General features: G+C 44.1%; 6 protein-coding genes across 6 annotated transcripts; 4 read left to right on the forward strand and 2 right to left on the reverse strand.

Annotated features, from left to right (window-relative positions):
• Positions 1–919: 919 nt before the first annotated feature.
• TRUGW13939_11089 (uncharacterized protein) lies at positions 920–2341 on the forward strand (the record flags this gene model as incomplete). The annotated part of the gene is made up of 1 exon (XM_035494198.1): positions 920–2341. One exon carries the CDS (start codon positions 920–922, stop codon positions 2339–2341), a length of 1422 nt encoding a protein of 473 aa, XP_035350091.1.
• A 5521-nt stretch (positions 2342–7862) lies between these two features.
• TRUGW13939_11090 (uncharacterized protein) lies at positions 7863–8571 on the forward strand (the record flags this gene model as incomplete). Its single annotated transcript, XM_035494199.1, has 2 exons — positions 7863–8394; positions 8447–8571. The coding sequence occupies 2 exons, from the start codon at positions 7863–7865 to the stop codon at positions 8569–8571; spliced, it is 657 nt and encodes a 218-aa protein (XP_035350092.1).
• Positions 8572–8889: 318 nt separating this feature from the next.
• On the reverse strand, positions 8890–9531 carry TRUGW13939_11091 (uncharacterized protein; the record flags this gene model as incomplete). The annotated part of the gene is made up of 5 exons (XM_035494200.1): positions 8890–8935; positions 8990–8997; positions 9052–9211; positions 9267–9291; positions 9369–9531. The coding sequence occupies 5 exons, from the start codon at positions 9529–9531 to the stop codon at positions 8890–8892; spliced, it is 402 nt and encodes a 133-aa protein (XP_035350093.1).
• A 299-nt stretch (positions 9532–9830) lies between these two features.
• Positions 9831–11891, forward strand: TRUGW13939_11092 (uncharacterized protein; the record flags this gene model as incomplete). The annotated part of the gene is made up of 5 exons (XM_035494201.1): positions 9831–9858; positions 9907–9923; positions 10087–10219; positions 10268–10977; positions 11031–11891. The coding sequence occupies 5 exons, from the start codon at positions 9831–9833 to the stop codon at positions 11889–11891; spliced, it is 1749 nt and encodes a 582-aa protein (XP_035350094.1).
• A 962-nt stretch (positions 11892–12853) lies between these two features.
• TRUGW13939_11093 (uncharacterized protein) lies at positions 12854–14205 on the reverse strand (the record flags this gene model as incomplete). The annotated part of the gene is made up of 6 exons (XM_035494202.1): positions 12854–12963; positions 13019–13112; positions 13159–13227; positions 13275–13316; positions 13366–14039; positions 14091–14205. 6 exons carry the CDS (start codon positions 14203–14205, stop codon positions 12854–12856), a joined length of 1104 nt encoding a protein of 367 aa, XP_035350095.1.
• A 509-nt stretch (positions 14206–14714) lies between these two features.
• TRUGW13939_11094 (uncharacterized protein) lies at positions 14715–15827 on the forward strand (the record flags this gene model as incomplete). Its single annotated transcript, XM_035494203.1, has 2 exons — positions 14715–15024; positions 15082–15827. 2 exons carry the CDS (start codon positions 14715–14717, stop codon positions 15825–15827), a joined length of 1056 nt encoding a protein of 351 aa, XP_035350096.1.
• Positions 15828–16645: the final 818 nt, after the last annotated feature.

The raw sequence follows: 16645 nt of genomic DNA on the forward strand, positions 1-16645 counted from the left end.
TATGACGATGGCAAAGACAAAGCGAGCATTGCATGAGAGCTTTCCAAGTCTTGAACAGCGCGCTGTTCCTGAGATGACTAAAAGCCGCTTGGTAGCAAGTTGGAGAGCTGCTGATGCGGGTCCCGCGGGGTAAAAAGAGACGGGAGTCCAACTTACAATTCCCATGTATTGCACTCTGGCGTTACTAGACAAGTATGTCAGAAGCACCTTGGCCTTGTCGAAAATCCGGGATGCGCGCGGGGTGATAGCTGGGCCAAGATGGATCAATGCAAGAGTTCATGCAGCGAGGAAGATGATGGGAGCGATGTGGAGAAGTTCCCCTCGGTGCGGCGCGCACGGATTAACGTTGTTCCTGGCATCCCCACCCGGGCTGATGACATACCTCTAATCGTTCTATAGATATATAGAACACGCGTTCTTTGAATACACTCAATTTATGTTTATGTTTTTGTTTCTAGCCTTTTTATAGTGGGTGATTATATATGTACTGATTAATCTTCAAATCCCTTTTAGTGATTGGTTGGTTATAGAATGTAGATCCAGTATCCAACTAAAACCCTAGTTATCCAAGGACGCGTTTTTCATTCCGAATATGCGATATGACGCTCCTTACTTCTTGTGAACTACTTTCGTCTAGGTTTTTTTTATCAGTGAAACACGTGATTAGTCCCATTGGCTCGGACATGCATGCATTTGGGCACGTCCTCGCTACCTGACCCCTCTTTATCTCGCCGGAGAAGCCCAACCTATATTTCGAACAAGAGTTTTCGAACTTAAGATTATCAAACAGCCAAATTCATAGCGCCGAACGGAACAGCTTTCGTCACGGATTTACTCCAAATTGGTACCGTACGCGCTTTACCAACCGAAGATCTAAGTTAGTAGACATCTCGCCTCGAAAGGTCACCCATACAGTATCATGGCGGCGCCGCAGTCTCCATTGGAGAAGTCACAATATCACCACTTCATTCCCCAATTTATCCTACGAAATTTTGCACATAAGTATCGTCCCCCCAGAGGGAAAGGTCCCGCAAAGAGGAATTCAAATTGGGGTCATAGTCAAAGGAAAACTGGTTTACGTCCTGGCGAACCAGCGCTCCATATCATAGACCTTTCCAGTGACAATCCAGACCTGCTCGAGTCCCCAATTCGCCGAACTTTTGGATTGATGGACATGTATCGGGATTTTTCAAAAGATTCAGACCAGAATTACCTCGAAAATGAACTAAGCAAGCTGGAGTCGGAAGCTGCTAGGATTATTTCCAAGATACGCAAAGCTTTCGATTCCGGCGACCAGGCCGTGTGGATCTCGCGAAACGAAAGAAATATCTTACGGAAATTCCTCTTTATCATGAAATACCGGGGGAAGAACTTTCATAAGCGCTTTGTCAATGGTGAAATGGAAAGTTATGTCGAAGATGATAGAGAGCAATTTCTGAAGTATATGCGCGAGAATGGCTTTCGAAAACCTGTTGACGTGTGGATCCATAGTATAAAGGTAATCCTTGAGTTGAAGATGGATCATATGGGAAAGTGGATGAAGAATATAATCAACCAAATCTACCCTGACGATGCGATGTGGTTCATTACGCATACAGAATGGATGTATCTCGCCCTCTGCACACCTTCCGATACGGACAGGGAGTTTCTCCTAACGGAAAACTGCTATAATGTGTTTGAAGGACCACAGTCCGCGATGGTAGACCCGATATCTGGGGAAAGGAGATTCACGGCGTGGACGAATTTTCATGAGTTTAGTCCAATATCTCCAAAGCTCGTGATGGTCCTCCGAAGCGTTGTCCTGCCAAATTCCGAAGAAGATAAAAACAAGAGGATTAAAGAATGGAGGGAAAATTTGTTCAAACTTTCCGCGGGTATGCATGCCAACCCTTCCATCGCGAACTCCGTACTCGCGGATCTTCCCATCCACAAACCGCGAAATTCGTATTCGTCCGTTACATCTCACGGGATAGAGTTATTTGAAGGCGAAGATGGTTCGCGGCGCGACTGCCATCGGTTTTGTTTCCCTTTTTTCAAACTTAATACAGAGCACGTCAACAAGATCAATACGATTTTTCTAGAAAACGCATATACTTGTCAATCCGTGGCATTCAACTCACGCTCTGCGCTCAGAATAGCGGTCGAATATTATCTGACGTTACCAGCTGATCAGGGTTTCAAGTTTGTTGCCCAAGGAAATGGCCTCGATTTATCGTATTTATTGAAACTCGAAAAGATTTTGAGAAAATTAGGATCCGATAAGGCGTTAACGTATTTTATAAGCACCGCGGGCCACATAAGCGTGCCGGGCCACCCTTCCGATAAAATCGACTTACATTGACCAAAATGTAACAATTTATCCCATTTACTATATAATTTCTATACCAAATTGTTCGGACAGTACGTGCAAATATGACCAACCTAGTTACAATTAGAATAGGTCCGTAGCGCGCGCCTGCGTGCCCCCAAAGCGACTTCCAGATTAGGCAATTATAAAGCTTCCTAGACTGTTAACGCCGCTACAACAATCTCATGGCCTTCAGAAACCATCAAAATCCCAGGTCTGTTTATAGATCTATCCTAGATTATACGCTTTTACTTCTAGTGATTGTTTGCTACTTGTAGATTATAGTTTTCTTGTGCAAGAATAGTAGCAGAATTCATCATCAAAGAGTAACCTTTTATCAACTGGTCTAACGCGCGCTTAATAGACAAATTTAGATTGGCTAAATAATATCTTATAAGTCGCTCTATTATTTTTATTTAGCGGGTCAGGTTTTTGATATTATTTAGTGTTTTTGGTGACCAATTTGCAGAGGAATAACTCATGCTTAGAGGGGTAACGTATTTCACCCCCCCTGCGGGACACACTAGCCAGCCGGGACACTAATTCTATTCAAAATCCTTAAAGCCACTAAGAGTGTAACCAACGAACAAAAATTGCTTATATTTCTATGTAGAATTATTCAGACAGTACGTCCGAACATGCCCGACTTGTTTACAATTAGAACAGGTCCGGGGCGCGCGTCTGCGTGCCCCCGAAGCTACTTCCGGATTAGGAAGTTGTAGAGCTTCCTGGGCTGTCAACGCTGCTGCAGCAATATCCCGACCCTCAGAAACTGTCAAAATTCCAGATCTATCGAAAGATCGTCTGTGGGTGGTACATTTTTGCTTCTAGTGATGGTTCACTGCTCTTAATTCCTGATTCTCATGCGCAAGAATAGTAGCAGAATTCATAGCTAAAGAGCAACCTTTTATCAACTGGTCTAACGCGCGCTTGGTGGGAGAATTCAGGATAGATAGGCATTGTCTTATAAGTCGATCTATTGTATTTGACTGGCGCGTCAAATTCCTAATATTGTATGGTGTTTTTGGCGACCAATTAGCACTAGATTAGCTTAACCCAGGGGGGGTAGAGATCTTCAGTTGAATGTCTAATTTTAATAACACATATTCTCAATTCAATGGAGAAATTCCAGTTCCTACAAAGCCGCTCTTGATATTTTGTATAGTATAAGCTTTATCTCAAATTTCTGAATATATCATAAGAAAATTGTCTTTGTCGACATGGTTAATGCCGCACCGCATTCAATTTTCAACCTCCTAACTATATAAGCGCTTGAGAACGGCAAAAACACCTACATTGAGCAGTTGAAGCAGGTACGACGAGTATGATGGCATACATATAGGAATAATGTTATTCTGGGTGCAATATTGATCGAATAAAGGTGTAAGATAACTACTATAACCATCAAGAATTAACATCCGGTATCTTTCAGTTATAATTAGCCGTGTAAATGGGTCAAAGATCTTTTGAAGCCATTTAAGTCCGATATCATTAGACATCTAACCGTTTGGTGACTCAGTAATCGACTAATCAGGGTGTAATCCAGGCACATTATACCAGTCAAGCAGCTTATTGACTGACTTCAATATAATAAGCGAGGGTAACATGACTCCACGAGTATTCACACATTCCACAGCTGTGACCCATTCCCGATTTCTAGGCTGCAGTAGATAAGGTTTTCCTTGACGATTAGAGCTACATACAACTTTTGCAGTAGAAATGATGCCTATAGCGAATCCAGTCTTATCAAAGTTCCAAATATCGTTCTCAATTATCCCGTATTCCATAAAAGCGCGGTCAAGGTTGTTAAAGAATTCATTTATAAGTGTTAGATCTTCGTATAAAGCGCGCTCATAATTATATTTTCGAATATAGCGAGTTGTAAGACCTTATTCACGTTTTAAATACTTATACACCCAGTTCTTACCTATAGTAGGTGGTGAGTCAATGGAATTACGTTTTGCAAGCAAACAATTGGCCATAACCTCAACCATTGAGGGTCTGACTGGGCAGCCTCGCCTATCCATAGAGAGAATCCACTCGCGAAGCGTTATTTCTTCAGTTTCTGACAATTTGGTGTTATGTGCGCGCTTATATAAGCGCTCAGAGCGACCGTGGTATCTAGCATGAAGCGTCGATTTTGGAACGTCAAAGACACGCGCTGCTTCGCGCAGACTGCGGATTTGGTTTTTTTTTAACGCGTTCACGGCAAGCTGAACTCTTCCCTCATCGATTGAGAAGCTTTTCGCAGCTTTCTGAGGCATATTGCTGTGGTTATGCGATTTTCAATATTGTGGGTGGTGGAAAGTGGGAGAAAATCGAGAGGGTGTCCCGGCTGGCTAGTGTGTCCCGCAGGGGGGGGTGAAATACGTTAGGTGTTCGCAATTGAATATCAAGCTTAGATAGCACACATTCTCAGTTAAATAGAGAAATGCTAGTCGCTGCAAAGCCGCTCTTAATATTTTATATAGTATAGGCTTTATTCTAAATTTCTGAATATATTGTGAGAAAATCGTCTTTATCAATATGGTTGACACTGTAGCGCATCCGGTTCTCAATCATCTGCCTATATAAGCGCTTAAGAACCGCGAAAACATCTATATTAAGCAGCTGAAGTAGGTGCAATGAGTGCAGTGATATATATATAGAAATAATGTTATTTATAGCGCAGTACTAATCGAATTTGGGTATAAGATAGCTGCTATACCCATCAAGAACTAGAATATAGTACCTTTTAACTGTAAATGGTCTCGTACAAGGATCAAATATTTTTTAAAGCTATTTAATTCCGAGTTTATTAGACGTTCAACCATTTAGAGACTTAGTAATTAACTAATTAGGAAGTAAGTAGGATAAATTATATCAGTCAAGCAGCTTGTTGACTGACTTTAATATAATAAATGAAGACAACGTGATCCCATATGCATTTATACATTCCATAGCTGTAATCTATTCCTGATTTCTAGGCTGCAGCAGACGAGGTTTCTCTTTGTGATCAGAGCTGCATATAACTTTTGCAGTAGATATGATACCTATAGAGAACCTAGTCTCGTTAAAATTCTAAATATCTTCTTCCTGGATCCTGTACTCGGCAAAAACACACTCAAGATCATTAAAAAAGCTATTAATTATCGTTAGATCCTTATATAAAGCGCGCTCATAATTATACTTGTGAATGTAGCAAGTCTGGAGGTTATACTGACATTTTAAATAATTGGTTACCCAGTATTTACTAACAGTAGATAATAAAGTAATAAAATCACGTTTTGCAAGTAAGTAATTGGTTATTTATTTAACCATTAACAGTCTGACAGGACAGCCTTGCTTATCTATGGAAAGAATCCATTCGCGAAGTGTAATTTCTTCGGTTTCTGACAATTTAGTGTTGTTTAGATATTTATATGAGCGGTGCAAGCGACCTTTAACTTTAGCTTGAAGCGTCAATTTTAGTATACTAAAAGCACGCGCTGCTTCGCGTACACTAGTAATTTATTCTTTTTTCAATGCATTCATAGCAAGCTGAATTCTTTCTTCATTGTTTGATGGGATTTTTGCAGCGTTCTGAGACATATTGATGTGGTGGCACGATTTTCAAAATTATGTTGGGTTGAAACTGGGAGGAAATTGAGAGGGTGGCCCGGCACGCTTATGTGGCCCGCGGTGCTTATAAAATACGTTAGTTTATCAGTCTCATAGCGCGAAGCCTGATGACAGAACATTTGAGATTGCGGGTAGCAGACTTGCGGAATACCTGCCAGAACAGCCAACTGAATTCATGAAACTATACATGATGCTAGGTGGGTTTCCTCCAGATGATTCGTGGACTTTTCTTGACAACGCGTCTACAGATGGAAGTGTACCGAAAATGGCTACGGATATGGATCAGGTATCTAGAATGGTTAAAATGAGAATCAAGATTGATGTGTGGTCGCAAGGCCTAGAAGAAAGCAAGCGAGAGGAGATACGTGGGAAATTAGGAGATCTTTTCTGTCAACTCCCAGCACGACGCCTGTGGTTCTATCTCAAGAAACTCCGACTAATGAGTCTGAGGGGTCCTAGAGACATAGCCGATCTAAATAAGGACATGCAAGAGTATATGGAGGGACCAGAGGATGTCATTGTTAAAGGTAATACCTTCTACTTTCTATTTATTAAGCCCGCTTATAGCTATTAGCAAGCAACGTTATTCACGCAGAGAATTTGGGTCGTCTGATGCACTTCTCTGTTACGCAACACATATTTCTCCTGAAAAACCCAGGTTTTGATCTTCACGCTAATATTACCATGAATGAAATGGGTGCTATACGACTCGGACAGATAACCTTTTTTACTTTTGGACCAACCGGTAAGACATGAGGCTTTACAGTACCACTTCATGTACAAATGCTGATTGTTTGATTTGACCTAGGCAATATTTGTGACTGCGGTAAGATACTCAGCTAGATGATCGATTTCTTTCTCACACCGTCTACAGGTATTGATAAACTCCAAGAGAGAGCGAAATTAGTGACGACTATGCTTAAAGTGACTCGGAGTCATGAGAAGGGGGTTAACCCGTTCTGGACAGACAACCAGAACATAGAGATGCTTACAAGAATTTCTCTGTGTGAAGATATAGGAGAACTGTTAGGCGACCAACTGCCGAGTGAAACATTGCAGGAGCTGAAAGAGGTAATGTTCAACATTGTCTATCCAACATTCTCAAAGAGAGGAGTGCATAGCTACCTTGAACTGGAGAGAACATGGTAAATAACCCTCAAATGATACTTAAAGGGATTCAAGTTTCATTGTGTGTCATATATCTGAGCTTTTTAAAGTTACTGGTTACTTTCTTTGTCGTAAATAATGTTACAGAATGGCAATATATTATAGCACGACATGATCAGAGGAAATCAAACAGAAAAAGACCATGCCACACAGCATGACATTATTCCTCAAAATATGAACTGGAACGAAAGTCACCTTGGATACGTGTCCGCTTCAAGTGAGCCAAAAAAATGTATTACATTTTTGGTTCTAGTGCCGAAAATATCTATGCTATAAATTATATTTTAGCATTATGATAGTAATAAAAGTTTAAATATTAATTCATATTTATCGTAATTGATAATTTACTTATTCTATTTCTTATATTATTTCTTTGAAAAGTAATTAATAATATCCTCATGCACGAAACAATAATTTTTACCTGTCAGCGATTGCTCGCATTGGTTCTTATGTGGGCTATTGAACACTAATCTAGTGCTTATAAAATGCGCCGAGAGGGAAGTTGCTGATATAGTTGATGCTCTAAGCCCTAAGTTAGTGTTTAACTAGGGCCGAAAAACCAAAACTCGACCCACGTTGCTTCGCATGATCCTATCATCTTAGAGCTGACATGCTTATTTTCCTTGACTATTTTCAAGGTCGTGCCTTGGCTGGCCTCTTAAAGCCTGCCATGACCCCTCATTCTTGAAGAAAGACGCAGCTTCTATTATAGTAGTCATTTGCACATTTACATACATCCACACAGACAATGGCGGCAGCCCAAGAAGTCAAGATTGGCATGCTCCTCACCGACCAAGTCCAACTGCTGGACATGGCCGCTGTAGACTTGCTCCAAATGGCCAGCCCGGAATACATGCGCATCGTCGGTGTGCCGGAACCCGTCGCCTCGCAGGGCAAGCCCGTCAAGATCATTTACATTGGCAAGCAAGGCGCCACCAAAGTACAAGAAGTCACTGCCACCTCGGGCGTGTGCTTGACACATACCACGGCCGACAGCGAGGTTGCGCCGGGCAGTCTTGACATCTTGCTGATTCCGGGCCCGGATCCGAACAATCTCCCGGACCAAGAGACCTTGGACTTTGTGCGTGCGCACAATGAGCACAAAACGACGATGCTTGTGATTTGCACGGGTGCGCTGCTTGGTGCTCACAGTGGTATCTACAATGGTCGAAATGTCACCGGACCCCGGATGTTGGAGCCACTCTTGAAGCAGCAGTTTCCGGATGTTCACTGGGACTTTTCGATAAGGTCACTTCAGGATGGCCACCTCTGGACAGCCGGTATGTTCTGAATTAAGAAGGCAGAACGAAGAGATTGCTGATATTGGATTAGGCGGCATCACGAATGGCCTTGATCTCGTGGCATCATATATCCGGGCCACATATCCCAAGGAAGTAGCCGAGTTCGTGTGCTCCATGGCAGAAGTGGGCGATCGCCCATTGAAGTACGAGGCCTAGTGGATAGCATAGTCTTATTGCAGCGCAGCCATACCTAGAATCTAGACCAAAAGTTCGTCAATAGCAATCTTATCACAAATACCACTGTCAATTATTCCACTACAATAAACTCATTGAACAACCAATCTTTGAATTTGATCTAGGTTACATCACAAAGGAAACGGGCACGCAGTGTCAACAAGGTACAATGGCATGTAAACCTTTAAATTCCGGTTCGATATCGGGTTTGGCTCTGTATTCGACCAACTATACAACTACCTGAGAGCTATCGCAGTAACCGAATTTCTCTCAGGCCAATTCACTCATGTTGGACCAAATCTATGTGGTCTTGTCGGGGTTGTGGTAGTTGACGTCAGAGTTCCAGCTAGATGTGGTTAGTAATCGGCATGTCTGATTCTCGCACGTCGTGTCGACTTACAAAATGGTCTAGCAACAAAAGCATTAGTATAATCAGTAAATCATTCTGGCAAAAGAACATACCTTGTCACCATCGCCCCAAGGGAAGTTCTTGGTGCGCATGTTCTGGTAAGGGTACTCGGTGCGCTCCTCCAGAGGAGGCATGTGGCTCCAGTGCTCCCAGTGCTCAGTCCACAGGTTGTAGGCATTAACGCTGCCGCCGATCAAGCAAGGAATAACAGCGCTACCACTCTGTAAGCATTCGCCCATAATCCGTCTTTTCAAATCACCACACATACTAGATCGAAAGTCTCTTCCAGAGGCCTGCAAAACATTTGAGTTAGTACTAATAATCCAATTGCATTTGTAAATCTGTATATTCGTAGACTGGGACAACATACTGCTGGTAGCAGCAGCGTGGTGCTTGACATTCTCGCGCTCACGGTTGAAGGCGTTGTCGCCGACCCACGAGGGCTTCTCAGTGCTGTTGAAGCGGCGGCCGACAACACGGCGCAGAGGAGCCGCACGAGTCTGCTGGGCGGTACGGAGTCCGAGGCGAAACATTGTTGCGTGTGAGAGGAGAGAATTGGTAGCGACAGAAAGCGAGCTGTGGTCGAGGAAGTCAAGAAGTGTCGTTGGGCGGCGGCTTGGCTTTGGCGGTCCCGTGATTCGCCGGGAGCTCGGGCTTATGTCAGCGCCAAGCCGTGACATCACCCGATGCATGCAGACAATCAACAACATTTGTTTTATTGTTTGGTGAGATAATCTCGACGCGTCGTTTGGAGGAGATGATGAGCTGGCTGGGTGACTTTTGAGAGGAGGTTATATGCAAACAATGTCCAGTGATAACCAAAAGAGGCACAATGGGCTTCCGCATCACGACATGGAACGGTTAGTCTGAATCTGTGTATAGCTATGGATCTCACTGACATTTACTAGTCAATGGTATACGGCAAGTACAAGATATTTTTTTAAGGGTGGCGGGCTACTTTTGATTGCACATGCTCATGCCTTCTAGAAATCCGTTCGGATATCACCCATGGTGCGATAACCGTTCATTCAATGTGAGAAGCACCACTCGTTCTGTAGCCTGTAGATAGCTGCTTACTGTGCGAACAGTCCATGTTCGATACCCTGGAAGCAGACATTGTCGTATTCCAAGAAACAAAAATCCAGCGAAAGGACCTACGCGATGACATGGTTCTCGTTCCCGGATGGGACTGCTTTTTCAGTCTTCCCAAGCACAAGAAAGGTAGGCGTTGGGATTGTCTGTTTCGATACATTCTTCTGATAATAACAGGCTACTCTGGAGTCGTAATATACACGCGAAACGCCACATGTGCGCCCATCCGTGCAGAGGAAGGAATCACAGGGTTTCTCTCTCCGCCCAACTCGACCACTGCTTTTCGCGACATGCCTGACGATCAGCAAATCGGCGGGTATCCTTCACTCGAACAGCTTTCCGAAGCACCAGTTGATGCTGTCAGTCTTGACTGCGAAGGACGCTGCGTTATTCTCGAGTTCCCCGCGTTCGTTCTGCTAGGCGTGTACAGTCCCGCGGCTCGCGACGAGACTCGAGACGATTTTCGACAAGGGTTTGTGAGCTTGCTCGACGCTCGGATTCGGAATATCGTGTCCATGGGCAAAAGAGTCATTTTGACTGGCGATCTCAATGTCTCCGTCGGCGCAATTGACTCGGCCCATTTAATAGAAGCCATGCGCAAGGGCAGTGGAAGCGAGGACGAGTTTGTATCGTCTCCTGTCCGGCGCATCTATAACCAGTTAATTGAAGGAGCTAGAGTTATTGGGGAGCGTGATGAGGGGAGAGAAGCACCGGCGTTGCATGATATCTGTCGCTCATTTCACCCAGATCGGAGAGGAATGTACACTTGCTGGGAGACCAGAGTAAATGCACGGCCTGGGAACTACGGAGCGAGAATAGATTATGTCTTGAGCAGTTTGGACATGAAGGAGTGGTGGTCTGACTCTAATATCCAGGAAGGACTCATGGTGCGTTGTGTCGCGTGTGGTATCGACCTGGACAATTTGCTGACTTGAAATAGGGATCCGATCATTGTCCCGTGTTTGCCGTTTTCAAAGATAAAGTGCCGATGGATGACGGCGAGGTAGATATTCACGATATCGTCAATCCTCCGGGCATGTTTGTCGAGGGCGAACGACAGCGCGAGTATTCGACCAAGGACCTCCTACCGTTGTCTGGCCGTCTCATTCCAGAGTTTGACCGTCGAAGAAGCATCAAGGATATGTTTTTCGGCAAACCGGCCACTTCGTCTACAGGGAACCGTAGTATTCGTACGAGCGACACTGAGGCATCTGCAGCAACAGATGCTACTGTTGATGATGCCACTGCGACGGATAAAAATGTAGCAACATCTCTACCAGCGATTACTGAAGGGACGACATCTACTCTTCCAAATAGCAACTCGAAACGTCCACGCACAGAGGCCACGGTCCCGCCCTCAGCTAAAAGAAGCAAATCAGCCAGCAAACCAGAGACAGGCAAAGGACAACAAAGCTTGATGGGTTTTTTCCGGCCCAAGAAAACAGAAGAGTCAAACAGTGATACCCCCGACAACAGCACATTGCAAACCAACTCCAACAACAGCCCCACGAAACCATCCCCGTCGCCATCGCCAGCCAAGGCACCAGCCCCAAAAGAAGAGACAATAATCGACCCCATCGTCAGCAAAGAGTCGTGGTCGAAGCTATTTACCAAAAAGGCAGCGCCCAAATGCGAGGACCACGAAGAGCCTTGCATGATGATGACAACGAAGAAGGCGGGCGTCAACTGTGGCCGATCGTTCTGGATGTGTTCGCGTCCGCTGGGTCCAACGGGGCAGAAGGAGCGAGGAACGCAGTGGCGATGTGGGACTTTTATCTGGGCGAGCGATTGGACTGGGTAGAAGGGAGGGGGTTGGAGTTTGTATTAGCTGGATATCTCAAGTTACCGAATTAGGCAATTTCTGAGCGCACGAGGATGTCGGGCGGGGCCAGGCAGAAATGCACCTGACAGATCCACATGATTCATTGTGTCAAAAAGAAAGAAAGAAGAAACAAAATCCACCCTCCCAGCCACCGAGATATCCTGTTTCATTATTATCCATTGTCCCAGCCACCTCATCTTCTCGTCTGTACCTGCGTCGGTCTCCACTGCGCCCCGTCACCTTGCCCGGTCAGTCTGATGCTGTTCTTCCAGCCACCGCTCTGTTTCATCTTGAAACATGCAGACGCCCGGTGACAAAGCTTGGAGGCTGACAGGACCCGCTAGCGTGGCCTGCTACCTTAATCTGACTTCTCTGTGCTGTTTGTTCAGACGTGGAATATAGTAGACGCTTTGTCATTCCATTGTTCGATTTCATTAAACTAAACTATTTGAAACCCGTGTAGAAAGAAAACAACATTGAAAAACACACTTCGTATCACCATGTCCTTTTTCAGTGAAAGCAGCCCTCGCAAGCGCCGACATCAAAGCGTGCAACCCTGTCCGACTCTCAAACTCCAAGTCATGATCATGATGCATCAATACCTGCGTAGACACTGAAAGAAAGAAAAAATAACAAAAAAAAAAAAAACACCGTCGAGAAAAAACCTCCCTTCATTATTAGCTCCTCGAAGAATTCCAGGTAGAGAACATTAGAAATAGGAAATATGAAACAAGAAACTGAACGTCAAGATATTTCTCTTTTCTGCTGACTGTATCAGCAAGGCGTGTCAATTCTGCTTCGTGCAAGTTCGTCCAGAGACACGCTGTTCAGATGTGGTGAATTGTAATGTTGATTGTACTCGACTATTTTTGTACGCTTGTCGAGTCGTTTGGGGGGCAAGGATATCTCATGTTTTCCGCACCAGCTTTGAACGATCGAGGTTAAAATAAATGATGCAAGACGCTATGATGACCACTTTTTTCACTGGCAATGAGAATGCCATTGGTAACATCGTCATCAAGCATTACACCATGTATACCTTCTAGCTGCTCTGGAATTAAATTTAGTATAACCCTTCTGTTGAATTGATGAATGTACCTGCATACCGATCAGAGCATTAAGTTCAGGAAGTGTATCCTGTGGAAACACTTGCCGATCAATTGATCCTTTTGGTTTCCACACATTCGGTTCGAAATCGAACTAGCAAGAGTTAATAAACGTGTGTCAACTTAGGAATCTACCTTACTGTAATGGTCTCGCGCCTGTATAACATTGGTGGGAGTCTTTTCATCTTCGTCTGGGCTCCAAACCTAGTCTGAAAAGGATATGAGCGAGGTTCTATTCTTCTGTAAATAAACTTACATTCATACGATCTTTGCATTTGAAACGATCTGGTACAATTGTCTTGTGTCGTTAGCTTTTAGAGCGCTGTCAATAAAGATCTAAACATTACCCGCTTAATCTTTTGTTCCAGTTCATAAACGTGGTTGAACCAATTTGTCCAAATTACCATTCCTCCAGGAGGAACAATCTGAAAGCTACTATTTGCAGTAACTTTTGTGAAATCAAAGTCATCGCTCTCAGGGACCTTGCCGAGGAACTTCGCTTTGGGGTTTATACCACTACCAGGAGCTCCGTCGTTAAGAAATTGTTGCCATGGCTTAAGATCGTACTGGTATGTTGGAGCAGTAATCCATAGCTCGATGAGGTACTCTGACTTTTCGAGTTTCGTCCAGCAAGCCTCATTTTGCATTTTTTTCGCAATACGTATCCAACGGTAATGATTCAATGCCAGTTTCGATTCCAGACAAGAAAGAAAGAATTCCATAGATTGCTGGTTGGGAAAAAGCTTCTGATAGCGCTGAAGACGACGGACCTCCCTTGCGATCTCGACAAATAGGCCAGAAGTATGTAGAATAGAGAGAGACAACTCAGGATTATCGGAAACACAGTCAGGCTCTTCTGTAATAGAAGAGTTCTCGGATTGAGAATCTTCATCAATAGGTGATGCTTGCTCCCAAACATTCACGAAATGGTGCTGGAAAATATTCTCGTAACCGCGTTCCATTCTAACAAGAAGTTCGATGAGAAAGCGATTGTCACATGAGCGAAGCACTTCACCCTGTTCTAATACTGGGGTCAGTTTTGAAATACGATTTGTGGTTCATGCAGCTCTACCGTCAATTGCTCCTTTATCAAAATTCCATCGTAGGGAGCTACCAACGCAAAGAGGCGCGTCAGGATTGTCAGGGAGAATGAAAGAATCATCCTCAAAACTAGATTCATCCTCCATTGAAAGTTGATACAGTGCTTCCGTATACCTTGTTTAATAATAAAGAAGAAGAAGAAAACACCAAAGGTGTGGGACAATGATGGGCAGGGATGAGAGGGAAAGTTTTGTGAATGGGAATGAAATTCAAGTGCTAAAATTCTCCACATAAAACTCGCTATGGCTGCTAGTGATCTGATTTACAACTCCATGAGTGGATACCCTTCCAGGGTGTGTGGATGCTGTCAGAAGTTTCTTTGTTCGCCGCAAAGTGAGGCCCAGCCTCCTCGACAAGCCAATCCCCTGACCCCCCTTCAAACCCGACATTACGGGGTAGCTATAATGACTTTCGCCCCTCTCCTTTGTCAACTTATCTTTTTGTCTTGCTTTCCGAATTCATCTCTTCCTCCCAACTCAACGACACCAATTGCTAAATCTTCCGACCAAGACAGCCATCCCTTGTGCTATCCAACCTTAAGTTTCATCGTTCATCGTCTATTTCGTCCATATATCCTCGGTCATATTGAGCAAATATGACAGGTTTAGACGCTGCCGTGCAAGATTTGAATCCTCTTCAGAGGGCGTTCAACCTGTTCATCATGAATCTCCCAGTTGGAGACTTGACCGAGCTAGTTGACTATGTACGCCAGCCCGATGACGATACTCCGCCTTTCTCCCAGAATCTCATCCTCAAGCAAACTACTGAGGTTCTGAAAGCGGTTTCCTGCAATGATAACGGCCGTGGAACATCGTCATCTCCAACAAGTAGCAACCGCTCTGGCCGCAGCCCGAAAAACGGAGATAAAAAACTACGCCCTCTGAACAGTTTCATTGCCTATCGAAGTACGATTTATTTGCCCACTAAAACTTTACTTAATACATGAACTAACACATCTCTAGGCTTTTACTCTACAATATTCACGGACATGACACAAAAGTCAAAGTCGGGGATCATCAAATATCTCTGGCAAATCGACCCTTACAAGGCGAAATGGGCTATTCTAGCGAAAGCTTACTCTATCTTGCGAGACGACTACGGGAAAGATGTTTCTCTCGATACTTTCCTTGAATTGACAGTCCCTTTCATCGGCCTAATACTACCAGGCGATTATCTGCAAGCCATGGGATGTCAGATTACCACGTCTGAGGATCAACAGTACCACGTCCAGAGAATGTCCTCGGATTTTCCAGATCTCCCAAACTCTGCCACGAACTATTCGGTGATAGATATCGTGAAGTATTGCTATGAACGTGGCTATGTCGAGGAATTTCGTCACCTTGAGGAGCATGAAATCAATACTCAAGTTCCATTCGCTGCCCGTCCCAATCTTGCTATTCAGACTGACCAAGGTCCTATCAATCTGGATAATATCGATCGCGCAATTCACAGCGATGATGTATCTAGACCGGACAACGGTGCTGAAATGGACCCTATCAAAAGTTTTCTCAGTGTTCGCCAGCCTGCTCGGACTCAATACGAACTTTTCAAAATGCTCGATGGTGCGGTCGTCGACTTGAGTGAGGTAAACGCAGGAGATCCTGATTTCTATGCGCCTTTCAATCCCGCTGTCCAGGCCTTCCCAACTTTCGATCCTATGTCCCATGATCCATTCGATGGATACGATATTAGCGAAATGAATTTCTGAACCTTTCAGCTTTTGTATGTCATCTAAGCTGGAGGTCGGTCCTCTGATGATACTTTGAGTTTATGGGTTCAGGAAAAAGTATGATCTTGTTACAAGTTTCATTTTACATCCTAATTTTATGTCTTCTCAGCGCATACGCCCACGATCTCGATAGCTTCAATCGATCGTAAAGCGGACGGTGTGCAGTATGGAACAACAGAACCCCCAACGCTTGCCTTTTTTTCTCTCCTTCTCTTTCTTCTTCTTTACACAGATGGCGCATTACCAAGATATCCCAGGTTTTCTTTTTCTTTTCTTTTTCATGGTGATCTAGCAGTGCAATTTTTTCTCTCTTTCTTTTCCTCCCAATGGTGGATATTCATTTTCATTTCGCCGCCTCTTCTTCGGTGTTATCGGTGTTTTCCCCCTCTTTCTTCAAGGGGCGGTGACGAACCCGGCTATTCCTTTTTCGAGATATCTCGAAGCGGAATTTCCGGGACCGGGGTTGTTGTTCAGTGATGAGGAAATTGGGGTGGTCACATTAGCGTTTGCATGAAGCCTGGGCTGTTACTTTTCAAAACTTTCAAGTATGGGTTGCAGAAAATGGTTTCAGGGAGTCGGGATTTGATATGATTTGTTTTGTTTCTTTCTCCTCTTCTGCTTCTTCTAGCAGCCATGGTTTTTTAACTATTAACTATCCGTCTTAGTCACGTCTAATTTTTATGAAAATCAACACAAGTTCGTATCTGATGCCCGGGGTGTGTAGATCTCCAAGTATAGCTTGTATGTAGTTCATGCACCAGATACTGAACTGATCAAGGAGATACTGGGAAAACTCT

This window comes from Talaromyces rugulosus, chromosome VI (genome assembly GCF_013368755.1).
Source record: "Talaromyces rugulosus chromosome VI, complete sequence".
In the NCBI taxonomy this organism is placed as follows: Eukaryota; Fungi; Ascomycota; class Eurotiomycetes; order Eurotiales; family Trichocomaceae; genus Talaromyces; species Talaromyces rugulosus.